The following is a 21,363-nucleotide window of genomic DNA, read 5'->3' as shown; positions in this document are numbered from 1 at the left end:
AATTGATTTTTTGACAGAATATTATTCACTTCCAAAAATTTATGTAGCTGTCTCTTTACACATTTTTCAATTATTTTAGCCAAATTCGAAAGTAAACTTATAGGTCTATAGTTGGTAATTTTCCTTTTGTCTTGTGATTTGAATATTGGTTTTACTACAGTTGTTTTAAAAGAATCTGGAAAAATACCTTGTTCAAAACTTACATTAATAATGTGTTTGAGTGGAGAGGCAACAATACTTTTAACAGATTTTAAAACAGATACAGTAATGCCATCATGACCAGGCCCAGATGCACCTCTAAGACTCTCGATCGCCTCCACAACCTCAGTCTCTGATACATATTGAAAAGTAAAATAATCTTGCGGATTGTGGGGATTGTCTGGTTGCAAATCGTCACCAGGCTCACTAGGAATATTTTGTACCATTTTCTCTCCTATAGAGATGAAAAAATCGTTAAAAGCATTAGCACATATATTGGGATTATCCCTAGCACTATAGACATTACCATCAATTTCAATTTCTTCCAAACACTCCTTCCTTATTTTACAACCAGCTACCTCCCTAACTACATTCCAAGTCCGTTTTACATCATTTCCAGCCTCCTCAATTTTTCTGCTATAATACAATCGTTTAGCTTCTCTAATAAGGACTGTCAATCTATTTCGATAACTTCTAAAATAATTTCTCAGATTTAAATTGAATGGTTCCTTTTTACATTTGTTAAATAGAGCTTGCTTTCTTCTAATAGAAAATACTAAACCTTGAGTAATCCATGGCTTGATTTTTTTAAACCTCGAACTAGATTTGGCTACATTTATAGTGGATTTTTCAATATAGCTTTGTAGAGTTGCTACAAAGTTATCTGTTGAAACATTAACATCCCTACTAGAAAATACAGACTGCCAGCCCTCAGACTGGATAAGAGACAAAAGCCTATCATAATCGAGCCTGGTGGCAACAAGTGGCAACTGAGCAGCATTGTTAGTCAAGTCTATTTCACAACGAACCCTAAGAGAAGTAACATAGTGATCAGTAATACAAGTCTTCAATACCATGGGTTCAATGTGCTTATTAGTGTGAACATTACCGAAATAATGATCTAAACACGAAGGTGTTCCCTGAAATGGAACCCTTGTAAAACAATTCACATAAGATATAAGCCCATTTTCGTTCAATAAATTCAAATAAGATTCAGTGTGGATGTTATTTCTATTATTCAAGATATCAATATTTATATCTCCTACAAATATAATATTTTTTCCTAAATTTAAATTCGAAAGCAGCTCAGCTAAAGAGTTAACAAAGTCCTGGCAATTATCATTAGGTGATCTGTAAGCACAAACAATAACCCACTCCTCCTCAAAAATTTTCAGCTCTATCACGAGACAACTAGCCCCAACTATTGTGCATTCCCGCACATGAACATGATCATAATCTTTTTTCAAGTAAACTACTACATTTCTATTTGTGTGATTCATTGAATAGTACTGATTAAAACCAGGTATATCACACCCTATGGGCCTAACACCTTGGTGACCCGTCTCAGATAATACAATCATGTCTATAAATGGCAATACATTAGCAAATTCTAAACAGAACTCGTCTAAATTCTTCCCAATGAATCTGATATTACTATGAATTATATCAAAATTTACACTGGGTTGATTAGAAATAATATTGTAATAATCATTAGAGTTATTCAAACATAATGTCTCAACTTCATCGAATTCATCTAAATTTTCAAAAATGTCCATAATAAAATTATTTTACTGTTCATTGTTAAACAAGTCTTTAGTACTTACATCTTAGAAAGGTCCACATCACTTTTAATATGTAAAACATTCTTACTGGTTTCGTCTTTTTTGACAAGAATATTACCATCACGTACCCACACAAAGCGATATCCTTTCTCCCGAGCGATTGTTCTGGTCGTATTTAGCAGTTCAAGCGTTGAAGGTATCAAATGTTCGTAAGCCATCACCCTTGTTTCAGGTAGAACAGCTGAAATGTTTTTCGCCGATATACCAGCCCCACTATTGTCCTGCGAAGATGCTAGACGAAAATGACCCATCCATGACATCTTATCTTGACGACGTACGAATTTAATTACTATCGGTTTGATGCTGTCTTTCTTCTTACTGGGAAGGCGATGAGCAACACTTATGTCTCTAGCAGTTAACTCACTTCCAATCGTTTTTGAAAGCATATTAAAAACCTCATTGACACATTCGTTATTTGTTTCTGTTATTCCGGTAACCACAATATTATCTCTACGACTGTAAGATTGTAGGTCCGCAATATCTGTTTTCAGTTTTTCATTATCACTTTTCAATTTTTCATTGTCCTTTTTAATTTTTTCATTCTCCAGCTTGATGGATGTTAAATCATTTTTGAAACTTTCAAATTCCTCCGAAATGAATTGAATTGATTTTTTAAACTCAGCGAAGTCAGTTTTGAAATCTGGCGGCAACTCCGATTGAATCAGCTGTTTAACAACTTGGCCGATCGCTTGAAGGTCAGCCTGTGAGAGAGTAGTTGTAGGCCTACTACTAGTAGAAGTGAAGGTAGACGGAGCGGCGGCACTCTGTGTTGACACCGCGACCCCCGCCTCAACCACAGTAGACAATGCCGCTTTGTCACCCGCACTGGCGCCGTCTGCACTGCTTATCTGCTTCTGCTGTTTACCCGCTACTGCCACCGACTTACACACTATACATTTCCATTTACTTCTAGTGTCATTTGACATTTTACGAAAGTTTTTTTCGTTAATAAGTTCACACACGAAATGTAAATATTTTTTACAAACACAACAAAAAATAAGGTCCCCAAAAAATAAATGTCCCCACAAAGCTGATCCGTCTCATAAGTATGACGATGAAAGGAAGCAGAGCTGTGGTCAAGATTGATGAAAGTGTTACAGATGATTTTGAGGTAAGAAGGGGACTGAGGCAAGGAGATGTGCTGTCAATCATGTGATTCAATGCAGTGCTGGAAAATATTATCAGAAAGGTGACCACCAACAACCCCGGGGGCACACTCTTCAACCGGATGTGCCAAATAATGGCTTATGCAGATGACGTGACCATACTAGCAAGAAACAGGAGGGAACTGACAAAGATCTATGAAAAGCTGGAACATGAGGCAAGAGAAGTAGGCCTGGAAATTAATATGCAGAAAACTAAAGTGATGGTTATGTCCAGGAGGCCAGTGAATGATGGAACACAGATACAGTTATCAGGTAGAACCTTTGAGAAGGTGAAATCATTCAAGTATTTGGGCACCCTAATAACGGAAGAGAATAATGTAGCGGAAGAAGTGGATGCTAGGATAATGTCTGGAAATAGGGTGTATTTCGCCCTGCAGAATATCCTGAAGTCCAAAAATGTGTCAAAAAAAGGCAAAATAAAAATTTACACAACTGTTTTAAGACCAATAGTGACATATGGGGCCGAAGCTTGGACATTGACTACAAGAGAAGAAGGTCTGCTTCAGAGATGGGAAAGAAGGATTTTAAGAAGAATTTTTGGAGCAATCAAGGAAAATGAAATATGGAGGATAAGAACAAACGAGGAACTAGAAAGATTGTTCGGGGAGACCAGTATTTTATCTGTTGTGAAAAGTATGAGGCTGAGATGGGCTGGTCATGTGTGCAGAATGCCAGAAGGGAGGGTGCCAAGAATGGTGCTGGAAGGCAAACCCGGAGGAAGAAGATTACAAGGAAGACCAAGAAAGCGGTGGGTTGACGATGAGGAAGAGGATTTGCGAAGACTGGGTGTAAGAAGATGGAGAAGAACAGCAGAATGTCGAGAGGGGTGGAAGGATGTGGTTGTGAAGGCTAAGGCTGTAGTGCCAATAATGATGATGATGATGATGACTTTTCAGTCGCTTCAAATATTTTGTCCGCCATCTTGAATCCAACTTAACTTTTTTATTGGGAAGGTGGTCAATTGAAGATACTAATACTCATATAGAAATTGAATAAATGAAAACATTAAAAATATGACATCAAATTTATTGACCAAGTATTGGATATGTGAGTGAGCGATACTATACAGTGTGTTTACTAAGTTCGAAAAACTTGATGTTTACTAAAATGTAATAGTTTTGAGTTTTTAAAGATTTTCGTTGAACTCATTTATTTCAATTTGTATGAATTATTTTATGTTTATGTAATTATTATGAATTATTAAAATTGCATGTATTTACTTTTTTACTTATAAATCCAACAGTGATAAGCCAATTGTCCCCAATTAACGAATAAATCCGAGATTCAAGAGAGGAAGTCCTAACTTTGATTGGTCGTCCACTGCGTTGATTGTCACAAACTTTTGTAAGACCACTTTGAAACTGTTCTACCCATTTGTTAACGTTTGAACGATCCAAGCAATGGTTTCTGTACACTTTTAAAATTCTTTTGTTGATTTCACTACCTTTCTCACCCTCTGCGAACAAAAATCTGATCACAGCACGTTGTTCTTCCATGGTGCAATTCTCAAGAAGTGGACTTGCCATTGTTAACTGAGTCAATTTGTGATAATGTTTACGAATTTTCGAAATACGGTGTAACAACTGATCAGATGTCATCGCAATAAGGTTGCCAACTTTATGTCCTGAAAGTTTTTGTATTGACCAATTTAGCCGTTTTTGAAAATTAGTAATTTTTCTCGTTACTATTGAATGACCCTCGTACATGGCTCTCTCTCTCAGGCAGAGAGGCCCGATGCTCTTTCCTTCACTAATCACTCCCACTACCTAACAGCATTCTCCCTACTTTTGTTCTAGTATCCAATAATTGTACGCAGCATGCTTACTCTTCTCCACTACTCTACCCATGCTACAAAATCTGGTAGGAGAAATCGGTTTCCCCTCTTCATGATAAAAGTAAAATCTCTCGGACTATAGCTAGTCATCGCCATTGTTTTAAATTATATTGTGATCAAATTCCGAAAATATCGCAAGGAAGTTGGATATTAGATTCAACTCGGGACACACTCACCCGCAAAGGCACACCACCGTACAGTGACAGCAAGATGTATGTCCCTACACGTTTCAGTACATTATTATCGCAGCACGTCCGACACTTTCTTGCGTGCCGGTGCGGGATCGATGCGGGATCGGTCACTGTCCCGTGCTTCAGTTGGAAAAATTAAATCAATTTGGCGAATCGGGTGAATTGTAAAGTTCATAATACTCCAAACGTGGACGAGGTTAGAATGAACTTGTATTGTCGAGTAATCAAAAATTAAACACGATCAAGCAATTCTAAAAAAATCTGGACTATGAGAACTGTCTAGAAAATAGAAAATGAATAAACAAAAATAGTAAGAAAACATACCTTTATTAAATATATTCTTGAAGGCAATGACACTTGACAATTAAAAAATTAAGAACAGCTAGGATTAAAAGCTGAAAATTATTCAGCCTCTATAATGGAATATACTAATGATGTCAGTTACCAAAAATTAAGTCAAAACAACACTCAATTTAGATCAACACAAGTTACGATAAAATATTAACAATAATTACCACAGCTAATTAAATAAGCTCACAAAATTTATAAACACTTGAATGAGAATGTCATTTAACAGATTCTCCTTGCATACTTAGTAATATGCAACAATATTTTTGTGACAGCAATCTATGGGACTCATTGTAATTGAATTACTCGTATTATAATTAAAACTATTCTCTCTATCAAAATAATTACAAAAACTAGATTCGGAACTTTAGATTCTGGGGACCAGATTCAGTTCTCAATAATTCACTTTCGATGTTTCAGTACAATGTTTTCAAGAAAATATTTTGGCTGCTGTTGAAGTTTCTCACTTATTATGTTTTACTCAGCATCATCTCAAAAACTGCTTTACACTCGTTTGTCACAGATTTTATAGTAGGTCAAATAACCATGATTCTCTTATTTAAAACTAGTAACAAATCAAATAGAGCAAAGATTGAATGTGACAGTTTTTGTAGAAGAGTCTGACTCTTATGATCTCTTTGGCCATTACTTCATTAACAGACAACATTACTTCATTAACCACAACATCTCAATTAGCAAGGTGAGTTCTAGCTTGACGTTACACACAAAATGACTTCAATGACGACATTCAAGAGATTCTAGCTATATTATAAAAATACTCTTATATCATCATCGAATTGTTTATTATTAAATTGACAATTTTGCAAATCATCTGGAAAATACAAGCAATATACACCTCACAATTTTATTTACACAGAATGTTTTCGTAAGTGGTTGGAAAATTAGATACAGTATTTCATGTTTTCTGAAGAACAAAAGCCTTTCTAAAAAAATAGAATACAAAAGTGAAAAAAAGATCAAGATTATGCGCTAGCAGCTTATTCTAAGAATCTTTTCAAATTTTAAATTATCAAAATTCACAACTACTCCATTAAAAAATAGATAACTATCACAGAAAGTTCACAACTGAATGCAAGGAGGTTACTTTAGAAAGAGGGCGTAAGATAAGCACACTGAAGTAAAAGCGAGGATAACCTGTTACTAGCAAAGTTGTATTAAACATAATGAAATATGCTAATTTATTAGAAAATTGAGAATATTGGGATAGGACCTTTGTCACGGAGGCTTGATGATAGAACGTTCAACTATTTCAGAATCTCAGTGGAAGCTGAAAGTGCATGATAAAAACAAGTACAGAAATGTATAAGGCCACCTCTTTCTGAATCTCGAATGATGTGAGTTTGATGGCAGGTAGGTGATCATGTCTTGCTTCACATAAGCCCTCTTCATAAAATCAGTGACGTCATTTTTCCATATTTATCATGATACAAAGTAACATCATCGATAATGAAAAAATCCTTCAGATAATAAATCCTCCATAAATTCAATAGTTAACTTTTAAAGCAAGCAAACTATGGATGGAATGTTTTCTGGATTGAAAATTATCCCTTCCAATCCGAAAATGGAATTAAAGTGTAAATTAATTTACTACACATTTAATTTAGTTCAACTGAATTCTTGTTGAAGCGACAAGAACGTTTATAAACTCCCGGTACTCTGACAAACTCAAAAGGATATTAAAATAATTTTGATTTAATTAGTGTGACAGAAGAATAGTAACTCTTCTATGCTAACCAATATTGTACTTTCAATAACTATCAATAGACAAACTTGTATGTAATTGAAGAGACACAGATTAGTCCAATTCCTAGTTTTGTGAGAATGTTCTTTTTGTGATTGGATGGGACCAATAAAACTTGGCATGTCCCTTCCTTACAACTCATCCTTTCTCGGAAGATCGTCATCTTCATCTTCTTCTTCAGCCTGAAAATAAAATAAGAAATTTCAATAAATTTTATACAATAAGTAGAAATAAATCATACAATTTCACATAACAATATAATAGAATTTGTTGGTGTCATAAAGTCTTAATTTAATTTGCCAGGCATAAGACAATCTAAGTTGTGATTTGACCTGACATTATTTTACAAATTACTCCAATAGACAATAATAACAACATTATACTTTGGCTTCTATAATAATTTCCTAAAATTATTATAACCTAATACATTGTCATTAAATAATAGGTTAGAATCTGTTATAAAACGTTTCCTTATTAGGAATGATACAGATGTATTGTCAAGTCTAGTTAATTGAAGGATAATCTGATGTACAGTACGATGACCCAAGCTATTCTTATAAAAAATTCAACAGATAACTTAAGCCTTCTTGATACTTGATTAGAGTAGAATTCTTCATTCTTGCAAATATCACTGATCATTGAAATCACTAGAAGAGAAGAAATAAGGTTAACCTCAAACTACTTCTCTCCAGAATTTAAATAAAACTAGCAGGAAACCCGTGCTCCGCAAGGGTCTATTTTGAAACTTGACATACTTAAAACTTGATGAATTGAAAATAGGCCTATAACCATCCTCGGTTAATTAAGAATCTATATGCAAAATTTCAAGTTAATCAGCCCAATAGTTAGTAGTTCAGACGTGATGATGCGTCAAACATAATTTCCCTATCCCGTACGTGTATAAGCCAGTTCTTTCCTTTATTATAGTATAGATGTCCAAGTCCGAAAAAAATGGGTCCTCACTTTTACATGATTTTCAGTTCAAACATAATTAAAACAAGGATTTCAATTCCTTCTTCTTGAAAACCAGCAAGACTTTTGTTAACATTCAACTCCTTTTATAATAATTTAGAAGTAATACATCGACAATCCATTTCAATGGTACTAGATACATTTCGTCAATACATCCAAGTGGTGGATGTACAATACATCCACTCATAGACAAGGAAAGCCTATAAGCGAGACATTGATAGCCTATATTTAGAAATTAGATATGAGAAACTCACATCAAAGTAATGGTGCAACTATAAAGTAATTTAATGTGTCACTATCTGCCATAAGGAAAAAATAATAATTGAGATTCACTTCCGCTCCTTTAGACATGAATTACTTTGAATTCGAAATGAGCACAATGCTATCAATACAAATGATATTCAACAGTGACAACACTACAGAGAGATGCAATTCAAACTGTCAGCAATTTTTGAATAGGAAGCATTGCAGTTATTTATAGGGAATGGTGACAGTTATCTATGGTCACCATAGATATCCGTAATCGCATTTCAGTGACAGTTGAGTGAATTAAGCCTAAATAAGGGCGCTAGTTTTGTACTGTGCTTATCAGTTGATAATTGCCGAGTTCACTTGCCCATGAAATTATCAGATAAACTGGAAACCTACCTCAGCGGGTGCTTTTCCGTATTCACCGCCCGATTCGATGAACTTGGACAGTCCTTCCAGTGTTCTCTCGCCGTTGTATTGCACCACCTTGTTGTCGCCCTTCTTGTACAGCTTTATTGTGGGGAAACTGAGGATCTTGGTGTCTTCCAACTCATTGATGGTGGCATCCATCTTGGCTACGACAATGTCGTCCTTCTCCTTCAAAGACTCGCCCAGCTAAAACATTGATTTTCATTAGAAATTGGTATTACAAGTTCTGTAATATTAAATTTTGGGAGTCCTTAAATAGAGCTCAAAAATCAAATCAAATTTATTCCCTCAAAAAATACAACACAAATATCAGCATTTAAAAGTATACATTATTAATTTTTAACTTAATTATATGAAAATAATACCAACCCTAAAATAGCCGAGCTTATTAAAACAGTTATCAATTGAAGTTACTAAAACTATTTAACCACTAGCAAGTGAGCTTTGTCGTTTTCAACTTTATTAACGACTCTGAATTTGGTTAATAAAATTGGTTTAATTTGGTTTATTTAAAACTATTTAACCACTAACAAGTGAGCTTTGTCGTTTTCAACTTCATTAACGACTCTGAATTTGGTTTATAAGATTTCAATTCCATCAAAACTACATGTACAGAGAGAACAGATACTAAGAGACAAGGGTTCAGGTCACTATTTTTTTATCACAAGTTAAATTCCTGTGAATAATTCAATTAATTGCCAAAGATCGTCTTACAACTTAGATAGTTTAATGTAAGTTACTGAATAAAGTGTGACCATTGAAATAATTGTATATCAACTCAACTCATTTATATAGCTGAGCTGTTGAAAAATAAGATGATAGGCACATGTCTATGCACAGGTTTTACCTTGTAGGCTACTCCTTAAACATAGATGGATATAAATATACTGCAGTTTTGGGAGTATTTTTATATAGTAATTCAATAGTATTTTTCTTGTATTATTTTTAGATATTTTAATATTATAATTGTGTATGTTTTTGAGATATAAATTTGAATTTGAGATGATGATTTTTATTATCATCACGACATAACAAATAACAACAAACAATAACAGAATGAAAAACAATTAGTCACAACTTGGTCACATCAGGTAAACAAAAACTTAGTAACGTCGGTTAAATAAATCACGGATCATATCAGGAATTCAGACTGTAAATGTAGAAATGTAATTCATGGAGTAGACAATAGTATCAGATGAACATGAATTCATATTAAAAATATACTGCTTCTAAATGTATTTAAAAAAACCCAAATCATCAGATTTTGAATCATCATCTACACAAAATTGTCAGTTTCAATTAGATTATCTTTAAACGTATAAATATTTTATATTAATGTTATTGACTGTTATGTATTCCACATACGATTCAGGTGAAATGAATATTTTACCTTCAGTTTATCAAGTCCAAAATCAAAGATGAACAAAATTTATTGCAATTAGATCGATTTTGATACCTGATCATAGATGGGCTCCAGTTGTTTGCAGTGTCCGCACCATGGAGCGTAGAACTCAACAAGCACATCCTTGGACTTGTCATAGGCGATATCGGCGAAGTTCGACGCCACAAGCACTTTCACTGCCTTCTTGTCCCAGTCTTCTGGCAAGTCTTGTGACAGCAAGTGTTGCTGTGCAAATAAACAAAATTAAAGCATCATCACCAGTCTCTTATACAAAACTAGTGATTGGTAATCATACCATGAACTTATGAGTTGTGAAGGTGATATAATGGTAGTTATCCATACTGAATGAAAAGAATAGACACTATCAAACTTTTTATCCAGTATACCATCAACAGTATAAAAATATGTTTAATAGTGTAATATTGAATAACGATCAAGAATATACATACAAGAAAGGCAGATTACATTGTAAGGAGTGAGATGAAAACAGTATTTCATCTTGTCTTAATTGATTTAGCAAAATGAAGTGGAAGTAAATTTACCGGGTTGCCAACGAGAAAGAAGTCCAGTATTGGTATACAGTTCTTTGATGTTTGAATCAAGCAATCAAGCTGGTTTATGTACTTCCCAACAAAGTATCAACCTACAAGTTAACATGTTAAATTATTGGGCGTATTCATAACACTAACTTTGATAACTCGATACAAATGTCATGTTCAGTACAACATAGAACATATAGTACCTTCTCCAATTTTTCAAAACAATTCAAATAATTTTCTTTTTTGTTATAATGTTTATCAGATGCTCTGCATACTATTTCTACAGCGTATTAACCAGTGTTATTCAATCGTTGTAATAATACACAAGTCATAGAGATTATTAGGTAAAACACAAAAGACACTGTCCAAAACTGTTCTTTTAACGAATTTCTATGAATATTATATGAAGTAAATTCAAAGCAGCAATGCATCACAATATCAATAATTTGTTGATTGCTTTCTTATTGAAGAGGCATACGTGATTTATATAATCTGAGATGGAAATAGGCTAATTAATCGGAGTTGTAGATTACCTTCAGTTTATCAAGTCCAAAATCAAAGATGAACAAAATTTATTGCAATTAGATCGATTTTGATACCTGATCATAGATGGGCTCCAGTTGTTTGCAGTGTCCGCACCATGGAGCGTAGAACTCAACAAGCACATCCTTGGACTTGTCATAGGCGATATCGGCGAAGTTCGACGCCACAAGCACTTTCACTGCCTTCTTGTCCCAGTCTTCTGGCAATTCTTGTGACAGCAAGTGTTGCTGTGCAAATAAACAAAATTAAAGCATCATCACCAGTCTCTTATACAAAACTAGTGATTGGTAATCATACCATGAACTTATGAGTTGTGAAGGTGATATAATGGTAGTTATCCATACTGAATGAAAAGAATAGACACTATCAAACTTTTTATCCAGTATATCATCAACAGTATAAAAATATGTTTAATAGTGTAATATTGAATAACGATCAAGAATATACATACAAGAAAGGCAGATTACATTGTAAGGAGTGAGATGAAAACAGTATTTCATCTTGTCTTAATTGATTTAGCAAAATGAAGTGGAAGTAAATTTACCGGGTTGCCAACGAGAAAGAAGTTCAGTATTGGTATACAGTTCTTTGATGTTTGAATCAAGCAATCAAGCTGGTTTATGTACTGCCCAACAAAGTATCAACCTACAAGTTAACATAGTTAAATTATTGGGCGTATTCATAACACTAACTTTGATAACTCGATTCAAATGTCATGTTCAGTACAACATAGAACATATAGTACCTTCTCCAATTTTTCAAAACAATTCAAATAATTTTCTTTTTTGTTATAATGTTTATCAGATGCTCTGCATACTATTTCTACAGCGTATTAACCAGTGTTATTCAATCGTTGTAATAATACACAAGTCATAGAGATTATTAGGTAAAACACAAAAGACACTGTCCAAAACTGTTCTTTTAACGAATTTCTATGAATATTATATGAAGTAAATTCAAAGCAGCAATGCATCACAATATCAATAATTTGTTGATTGCCTTCTTATAGAAGAGGCATACGTGATTTATATAATCTGAGATGGAAATAGGCTAATTAATCGGAGTTGTAGATTACCTTCAGTTTTCCTTCAATGAAATCACTGACAAAGCTCTTGATGTTTTCGGCGCTGAAGTCTTGTTTCTCGGGCTTGAACTTGACCATATCATCGGCCAGCTTGATAATTCTCATCGAGGGAATTTCTTCCTTCTTCAATCCGAAGAAATCTAGGATTCTTCCATGCTCTTCTTCATCAGCGTTGATGGAGACGAAAAGAATCTGGAAATATCATAAATTTTATTTTAGTTGAATATGAATTGGCGAAATAAATAATTATTGATCATATAGGTTTGATGAATTCCGATGTAGTGAAGCTGACATGCCCATCATTTAGACAAACTAACCCTAGCCATGCAAGAAAAAAATAGATTTTGGCTTTGAAGGTATTTTTCATTCACCTATTTATAGTCTATTCATCGAAAGGAGAGCCAACAATAACACAAGATTTGCACTTGTGTGTTCATAAAAAAAGCTCGGAATTTAAAAATAAATGTAGGTAGGCTATCCTAAAAATTGAGATAATGTAATTTGATTTTTGTTACGAAGCTTGAACTGTTTTCCATCAATTATGTTTTAATATAAGCCGTTTTGGGTGTATCCCGTGGCTTGATTTTGTATATACATTGTATTGTAAATATTTATGGTGAATAAATAAAAATATAGATATAAGAGTGACGACTCCTATCAGCTTTTAATTGCTCAACTAGTAAATACAAGCAACAAAGCTGGTAGCAGCTAATGCAGCTCACAATACTCTGGACATACATTCTCACTTAATCAGGTACTATGTTTCGCGCAGTCTATGCCAAAAAATGTTAAGTGGCTACTGCTTTGCTACTTCAAAATACAATTTCTCACGCGCATGTTTATTCACATTGTCTCTCGACTCCCAGAATAGACTATAGTTATAATGGTGAATGTGATACCGGTAGCCTATTAGACTATTGATGAAAAAAATATAATCGTTGACTTCCACGATAATTATCAACTCAAATCCTAAATCAAATTTGAAATAGAGCTAATTTATCATTCAGAGCTAATTTATTTGCTAAGTATTGTTGGGAAGAGGTATTACCTTCATACATAACAGAAAAATATCTGAGTATTCTAAAATCAAGAACAATATAAACTACTTTAGAGCAATTTTTAAATTATAACTGAATGATATAACATCATTATTTGATTGAATGAATGAGGAAATGTCAATACATTTCCATTTCGAGAACTGTATTGCAGTTTCATGGCTTTACCAACCTTTACAATTTTGAAAATGTGACTAGTATAGCAACGGAAATGTAGTTCAGAGCTCAATACTTGAAGTGGAATTAACAATACCAAAGTGTTTTCATTCATGTTTGAGCTGCACAATAATACATTCTTCAAATAAACCTTTACTTAGTTACGGTACTATTGTATTACCTTGTCTCTGAATTCCTTGACGATCGACTTGGCTCCTTCGAGAAGGGTGTCGTAGTGGCCACTGGACTGGGACAGGAACAGCAACAGATGGCTCTGGAATTCTCCGCCGAATATCTTGGTAGCAGTGTCCTGGTTGAAGTCAACGATCAATGGCAGTGATTCGGCTATCACGAACTTCTTCAGATTGGCCTCATCCAGTTCTCCATCAAAAATTGCCTTGCCCTCGTCAAACTGCAAAGCAAAACAGCAAACCAAATAACAAACTGTGCAGTGCAGTAAAAACAATCAATCAAGATTGGATAAATCATTACTGATAATAGCTGGTTCAAGGTGGTATATGGATTCTCATTTCTTTTATAATGAAATTTTTTAAAATTAATTTAGTTATAGAATTTCGAGATTCTGATATTCAGAATTTATTTGGTATAAATAGTAGTAATTTATTTGGTATAACAGTTATGAAGCTATAAACTTGAGCTTTCGTTACACAGGGCCTTCGTCTCCACATGGAGATGATACTTCAACAGCATTCAATTTACACATTTTACCGAATATAGTGGTTTCAATTATGTAACGATTTGCAAGTATTTTTACTTTAAAGTATTTGAAGTCGACGAAAAGTTCTTGCAATTTCAAGATGAAATGCACAAGAACACACAGTTGTCTTCTCTCAAAACCCCTACAAATCCAAATAGACTGTAGATTCTTAGGAGTAGATAATTGTTGAATGTTTCACTCAATTCTCAATTAATCCAAATCCAAGAAATTGTGCAAGTAACGTTTTCCACCATTTTGTAATCGTTATTTTCTGGCAATGAATGAGGTAAAATAAAAAACTATCAATTTTTCACCTTACAGGCCTTCCAGATTAATCACTTCTCTTGAAAACTTGGAGGCTTATTAAGAATTACACGTCAAGTGGAAGGAATCTTCTTCAAACCTCCCTAATGAGAATTTATTGATGTGTTTTGATCACACATAGCTGCACTGAAGAGCACTGCATTTTTTATCAAGCCTACTCGATTTCTTGAATAAGGTCTGGAATAATGAAGCTCAAAGCCAACAAATTACATTACCAATGAATATAACTAAGTGTCTAATTGAGGGAAAAGTACACAAGAAATGAAGGTAGAGATGGATGATTGGATAGATGAAACATTTTTCTTTCACATTAATTTATAAATAATAGTGCAGTTCAACCTTCTTCAGTTGTTTAACGAGACCAGTCTCTGGCCATTTAACAAACATTGCAAATAATTAAAATTGGATATTACTTGATCTGCAGTCTGGACGGGTATTAGTATTGAATCCTTTATGACACACATTCAGTATAAATCGAAGCAAACATAATTAAACTATTGAAAGAGGCTTTTTTGTGTAGTTGAGAAGTTGATATTGTGGTAATTATTCATATTAAATGAAAAAGACTAAGAAATTGTCAAAAACCACAGATTTATTAATACTCAGAAAGACCGGTCTCGGTTATTACATCAATCTCTGATAAACAGTTTATCAGAGATTGACAATGGTGTAATAACCGAAACCGGGCTTTCAAAGTATCAATAAATCTGTGGTTTTCGACAATTTCTAAGTCTTTTTCATTGGATATTAAAAGAGGATTCAACTTAACGAGTTAAATTATAGTCTGAGTAAAATGAGTTGAAAATAATTTCAATTATTTCTGAGAAACTTTCTCGCTTTCACCACCTACTCATCTTTTGAAACAAAAAAGTTTCTATAGTGAGGTCCACGTTATAATGACAGTATTTGACCAACTTTGATTTTGCTATCCATTCGACAAAGCCGGTGGTACTATCCTTTTCTAGGTCCACAACGATGCCAATTATGTTTTTGACAGTGTAGAAATATAATTAATTAATGCAAAGAATCGGCATCGCTATTCTTCTATCTTCATCCACTGCCATTATAACGTGGACCTCACTATAGCATGTCGAGAATTTCATTAGTCCAGTCAATATAGACATAAAAAAGGGGGTGTGCTTGCAATTTATATTGTAGTTCTGATTTTTTAATATATTATTTGGGTACATAAGAGATTCCAGAAACAATTTCTTCAAATTTCCTTGTGCTAGATACAGGGTGGTCCAAAAACCTCGTATTTTCGGCTCATTTTCCAGTTTTCAGCTATTTCTGCCAAATCTCGTAATCGGACAGAAAAATTTGTTCCCGCCTTTTTTCTAGAATATAAAATTCTGTTTAAAATGAGATCATTCGGAACTCTCTATCTCCAATGAGTACTGAGTTATGAGTGAGATTTGATTGTTGGAAAAATCCGGGAATTGTAGATATTTTTATCATTTTAACGGTTTTGGTAGTACTATGATAGGGAAAAGTTATTCAAGATGGATTTTAGACAACTGAGCTCGTAGAGGTTGAATTTATCTACAATTTGGTATCAATAGAGAGTTTCTATGATGTATCAGACTCGTTTTAGAGACTCTTGATCAACAGTAAAATCGGAAAAATTAATGTAAAAACTGAAATCGCCATTTTTGAAATCTTCTGTAACTTTCGAATGGTATTGGAATTGGAAGTATTATTTATTGGAGTGTGTAGAGGGGGACAATTTTCACATCCTCACTAGATTTGGGAATTTTATCAGAAGTATTTCAAAAGACATGCAACTTTGAATATAGAAATTGGCCATTTTTTGTGTATTGGAATATGGGCTTTAGTACACTCAATAATAAATTTTCCACTTTTCGACCGAATTTGACTTATGATGCATGATTTTGGACCGCCTTGACGAGCCGAGAAGAATGAAATGTAGTACGATTAAATCTAAGCATTGTGTCAGAAGTTATAAGTGTTTGAAATTTTGATCCTTGTGGTGTCCTTAAGCGCGCCTCTCCACTAGGAAATACTGAAACGAAGTGCATCTAACGGGTGATTTTGATAGAACATAATCTTATGAACTTATGTCATTGTGCGAATTATCAATGTGAATACTCTGTAGTTGGTGATGATGGTTGAAGCTGAAAATTAGGTGTTTTTCACAATACAAGGAGCATTGTTGTCAGGTGTACCTGGAAATCTATATGAGATAGAGCGCTCTATCTGATCTCAGATTGTAGAGCCAAAAAATACGCCCAGAGGGATTTTGAATCATACATCTAAATGGTAACAATCGGAAGATATTGTTGATCAAAATCTAAAATTCATCAAAAATTGATTTTCTCTTCAAATTTCACTCATTTTTGAAAAATCATCTCCAATGAAGAGAGCGAGAGCGAATTTTTCTGTCCGATTACGAGATTTGGCAGAAATAGCTGAAAACTGGAAAATGAGCCGAAAATACGAGGTTTTTGGGCCACCCTGTATGTAGCACAAGGAAATTTTGCATGAAAAAATTGGTTCTGGACTTCTCTTATGTACCCAAATAATATATTAAAAAATCATAACTACAATATAAATTGCATGTACCAATGTATATAGTGACTGGACTAATGTTTTCTGCACGAAATGTCTCGACATTGACGAACATAATCATTAATTAAAAATAACTATAGATCGGATAAAAATTATCCACACACCAATATAAAAGGAGATATTCTCTCCGTTCATTTGATATAAAATTATTACGCATTATGACGCCCCATGATTCTGAGAGAAGTGATATTCAAAAGAAAACAATTCTTCGCGATGTTTACAATTTTATCATAAATGTTAAATGTCCTTTTAATCCTTCAACCCTGAAACTTTTTTAGCACTACTAGGATATCGGGGATGATATTCTAGATCCAATTCAGACATTGAATTGAAAATTTGAGAAAGTTGCAATTTTACAAGATTTGGCAACCCTGTAATTTCTTCGGATGGAGGGCCCCAAGTCTCAACTTATTTTACACAGACTAGAATATTATTGTCCTCAAATTGAACTGAAATTGAAATGCATAATTTACTGATCCATCAGTTACATATTGAAGTTCAATGTTTAAAAATTATATAATAACCTGCTTGAATAAGACGATTTTGGAGTCTTCTTCGATTCCCTGGTCCTTGAATGCTTGGTCGATTGAGATGATGGCGAATGGATGGTGATCGATGGTGTCAGCGACATCAGTGAATAATTTTGCCTTCTCAGACTGTGGGTCCTGCACAACAAATCATACATTTTTTTCTCAATAATTATTATAAAAAAAGAAAAACGTGTGACCTATTATATATAATATTCAAAATAATAGCAGAGTTAATAATATTATAATCTCCGATCAATCATATAGCCTACAACGCATAATGACTGTTATAAGTTACATTTTTTCCACGTTTCAAGTGATGCAATATTCATGTTTGAAGTCATCAGATGCAGTAGCTTCAAATCAAATCAAATAATTTCTGTTATTAAAATAGTGTCGGGGAAAAAATTAGAGAGAAGAAAGGTAATAATGATAATAATATTATCGAGTGACCTGGCTGGATCAGGTCTGGAGTTTTCAGGTCGCAACTGATCGATTTCAGGGCCTCTGACATGACAACGTATCTTTTTAGGCAGCCGGGACCTACTTCAACAAGAAGAAAGGTGAAAGGGACAATTGATAGAGAACTGTATATGTATGTGCAAGTTATTAGAAACAAGGGCGCATAGTAATTAATCAATTTGGATTCGCCAAAGTTTATAGATTGGACCATCCTTTGTCATTATCTGATTGTGATGACATTTATATTTTTCATTGAAACACAAAGTTAAAATTTAAATTTTAAAGGCAACAAAGAATTGAGTTACTCGAATCACGGCCAAATAAATATTCATTGTTCTTTTGGCACTTGAAAAGAAAGAACTCTGGAGACAACCTTGACACGCTGATATTAATAGGATGCAGTTTCTAGAACAAAAATAGAGGAAGACCTTCAAGTAAAATGCATCTTAATACATTAGTACTAAGAAAATTAGGAAATTGTCATTGTTTCAATTGAAATTTATTTCAAGTAGCCCCCCATATGAGAAAATTTTATTATACTATTTTTAACGTTCAATCTTTTTAACATATTTCTTTTTTGAAAGAGGAACTTTTAAATGTTTACTATTTTTAATATAGGCTAAATCTCTTTCGAATAATACATTTTAACACTCAATTTGAAATGTTTAATAAAATAAAATAAATTAAAACGTTGTGTCACTGGATGTCTTACACCCAATAATCAACTTATTCAATAGATTTAAATAAATTAACTTATATTGCTTACTACGTTTTGTAAAATATCTACCTTGAAGTATCCAACGACACAAATGCTGTTAGCTTCTTGGAATTCTTTGAGTTCTTCAACAGAAGCGAGGATTTTGGCTGGGGTTCCACTCTTCTTTTCAAGCCAGGAGATGAATGACTCAGGTTTTCTATCACCTGAAATTAAAAAAAAACAACTTATGAGAAAAATTTACAGCATAGCTGGTTTTTTCAACAAAGTTTATATTCGAAACTTGGAGCCATGATGAAGCAATAATAAACACACTTATGTTTACAGAGTAGAGTAATTAAAAGTAAGTTAACAGAAACTCATTTCGAGAGAAAATTTAATTCTATTTATAACACCTAGAAAAGTTTAGAATGATTTTTATCATATCTTCATTCACGAACAGTGTATTATTAAAACAATTTAGTTAACTGAAGATGGACTCTTGATATTTTCAAAGTAAATAAGCTTTTTAATCACCTCTTAGTTCAGAGTGAACTGATAACATTTTGTGGCTTAAAAACTTACACAAAAATAACAACGTTTTATTGCTAATTGACATTTTCTATTATTGATGGGACACGTTTTCAGTTGTTTAAATTACCACAAGATCCATAGAAGAAAAACACTTGCAAAAACACATAAAAGATAGATTCATCCTTTAGGCCTACCTGAATAGTCGATAGGTGCTTTCCCTTTCCTAAAGAATTTCAGAGTTGGATATCCTCTGATTTGATATTGTTCTGCTAGCTGCTTGTTTTCAATAGCATCAACCTTTGCAAGTTTGATGTTGGAATTCTTCTCTGCTAACAAATTGGCAGTTTCTTCGTAGATAGGTTCCAAACCCTTACAGTGACCACACCATGGAGCATCTATAACAAATTACACACAAATATTAGCCTATGATAAAATGTTTAGTTATATTAACAAGTTGGGTGAAAACATAATTTTCAATTCTTATAGGAATCATGTATTTGTTACCGGCTATATTACACTAGATTTAAAAGAACAACTGAGCAATACCTTACTCTTTTACATTTGCATGCTTCAATTAGTCTTCAACTAAAAAGAGTTAAAATTACAGCAGTAGGCTAAGTTAAGAATGGAAAAATAGTATTAATAATTTTCTTGAATATCAGGGATTTCCAACAGATTTTTAAAATAGCTATTTTGCCAATCCATCTAACATAGAATTCTATTTTGATGAAATCGAATGATCAATAAATTGAAAGGGTTAGTTATGAACACTTTAACTTAACTTAAGGTGGACTACAATGAAATAAATCACATTTCATTCAATCAAAACGTCCAACCAAATCAATATTGAAAAATTAGTCACATCATGAAGTCCCACGTCACTCAGAGTACAGCCAACCGGTTTATGGAATAGCTAGTAATATGATTGCCAGTCTTACCGGCAGAATTGACCTTAAAACACATAATTCTCAACTTGCAAAGGTATAGGTATAACACTTCACGACATTGTTTTGTCTATGAGTTAAGATTTTTAAAGCTAAGATAAAATTAATGAAATTGATTGAAGCAACGTGTTCGAGATAAGATTTTTCATCTCAACAAGTAGGTCTATATATTATGGTTATCTTTTGACTAGGTACCAATTATTTTATATACAGTAGCCTAAATAAAATTCAAGTAGGATGACATTTTCATAGCATGTAGTTTATAGCAAGACTAAAACATTTTGCTTCAGAGTAAAGATATAATTAATTAAAATACAAAATGGGTTAAAGTACCGTTACTGCAAAGGTATGAGCAATTTACCAGATTGTCAAGATAAATATATAGCCTATTATTAGTAATCTAATGAACAAAAACTTTAATATATAAATTTTGAATCAATAACAATATTATTGAAAATGTATATTTAAAGGTATACTTTTAGAATAAACATGAGAAGAAAGAGTAAACAATACTTACAGAATTCTACAAGTACGTTTTCATTGGTTTCAATACCGGCTTGGAAATTTTCAGTAGTAAAAACTAATACATTACTCTTGGCTGATTCTTCATCACAAGAAACAAGACCGCTTAGGGCTAATAAACTACAAAGTAATAAAGAATACATGTTAATATAATCTAGAAACATATAAACATAAGATGAGAATCCACGAACTACCGACGTCAAACTGAGAAAGAGGATTTCACTTGGCTTGACTTGATTCAACAACAAGAACTAATGAGAAACGTGGCAGTGCAAACCGTGGTCAAATATGATTGGATGTGAGATTCACACAACCACATAAATGGGCTAAAAATAAATTCCAAACAAATCAAGATGAATAAACTATTTAAAAATAGTATATGTGGCTTAAATATTATGCAACAATAATTGTTTTATTTTAATTAATTAAAAATGAATGGAACATTCATTATTTGAAAAATAATTTATTGCAGAGTTTGTGTCAGCTGTTTTGTGAATCT

General features: G+C 33.2%; 1 protein-coding gene across 2 annotated transcripts; it reads right to left on the bottom strand.

Annotated features, from left to right (window-relative positions):
- Positions 1 to 5,319: 5,319 nt before the first annotated feature.
- LOC111043259 (protein disulfide-isomerase) lies at positions 5,320 to 21,324 on the bottom strand. Of its 2 annotated transcripts, none has more exons than XM_039427873.1 (9): positions 20,860 to 21,324; positions 19,593 to 19,793; positions 18,958 to 19,091; positions 17,706 to 17,846; positions 13,732 to 13,962; positions 12,331 to 12,531; positions 11,312 to 11,482; positions 8,742 to 8,957; positions 5,320 to 7,303 (listed from the first exon to the last, which is right to left on the bottom strand). In XM_039427873.1, the coding sequence occupies exons 1-9, from the start codon at positions 21,026 to 21,028 to the stop codon at positions 7,253 to 7,255; spliced, it is 1,515 nt and encodes a 504-aa protein (XP_039283807.1). In that variant the 5' UTR covers positions 21,029 to 21,324; the 3' UTR covers positions 5,320 to 7,252. The 2 variants fall into 2 exon arrangements, with proteins under 2 accessions (XP_039283807.1, XP_022183857.2); XM_022328165.2 differs by lacking the exon at positions 11,312 to 11,482 and adding an exon at positions 10,228 to 10,398.
- Positions 21,325 to 21,363: the final 39 nt, after the last annotated feature.

This window comes from Nilaparvata lugens, chromosome 5 (assembly GCF_014356525.2).
Source record: "Nilaparvata lugens isolate BPH chromosome 5, ASM1435652v1, whole genome shotgun sequence".
In the NCBI taxonomy this organism is placed as follows: Eukaryota; Metazoa; Arthropoda; class Insecta; order Hemiptera; family Delphacidae; genus Nilaparvata; species Nilaparvata lugens.
This window is presented reverse-complemented; position numbering and strand designations above follow the sequence as displayed.

Bases quoted from the DNA above. Each gene is read 5' to 3' on its own strand.
- LOC111043259 (XM_039427873.1), bottom strand. From the start codon at position 21,028: ATGTTTCTAGATTATATTAACATGTATTCTTTATTACTTTGTAGTTTA. The intron at 12,532-13,731 runs GTAATACAATAG...TGATATTTCCAG, and splicing joins TCAAGGAATTCAGAGACAAG to ATTCTTTTCGTCTCCATCAA. The intron at 7,304-8,741 runs GTAGGTTTCCAG...TTTTATTTTCAG, and splicing joins ACGGAAAAGCACCCGCTGAG to GCTGAAGAAGAAGATGAAGA.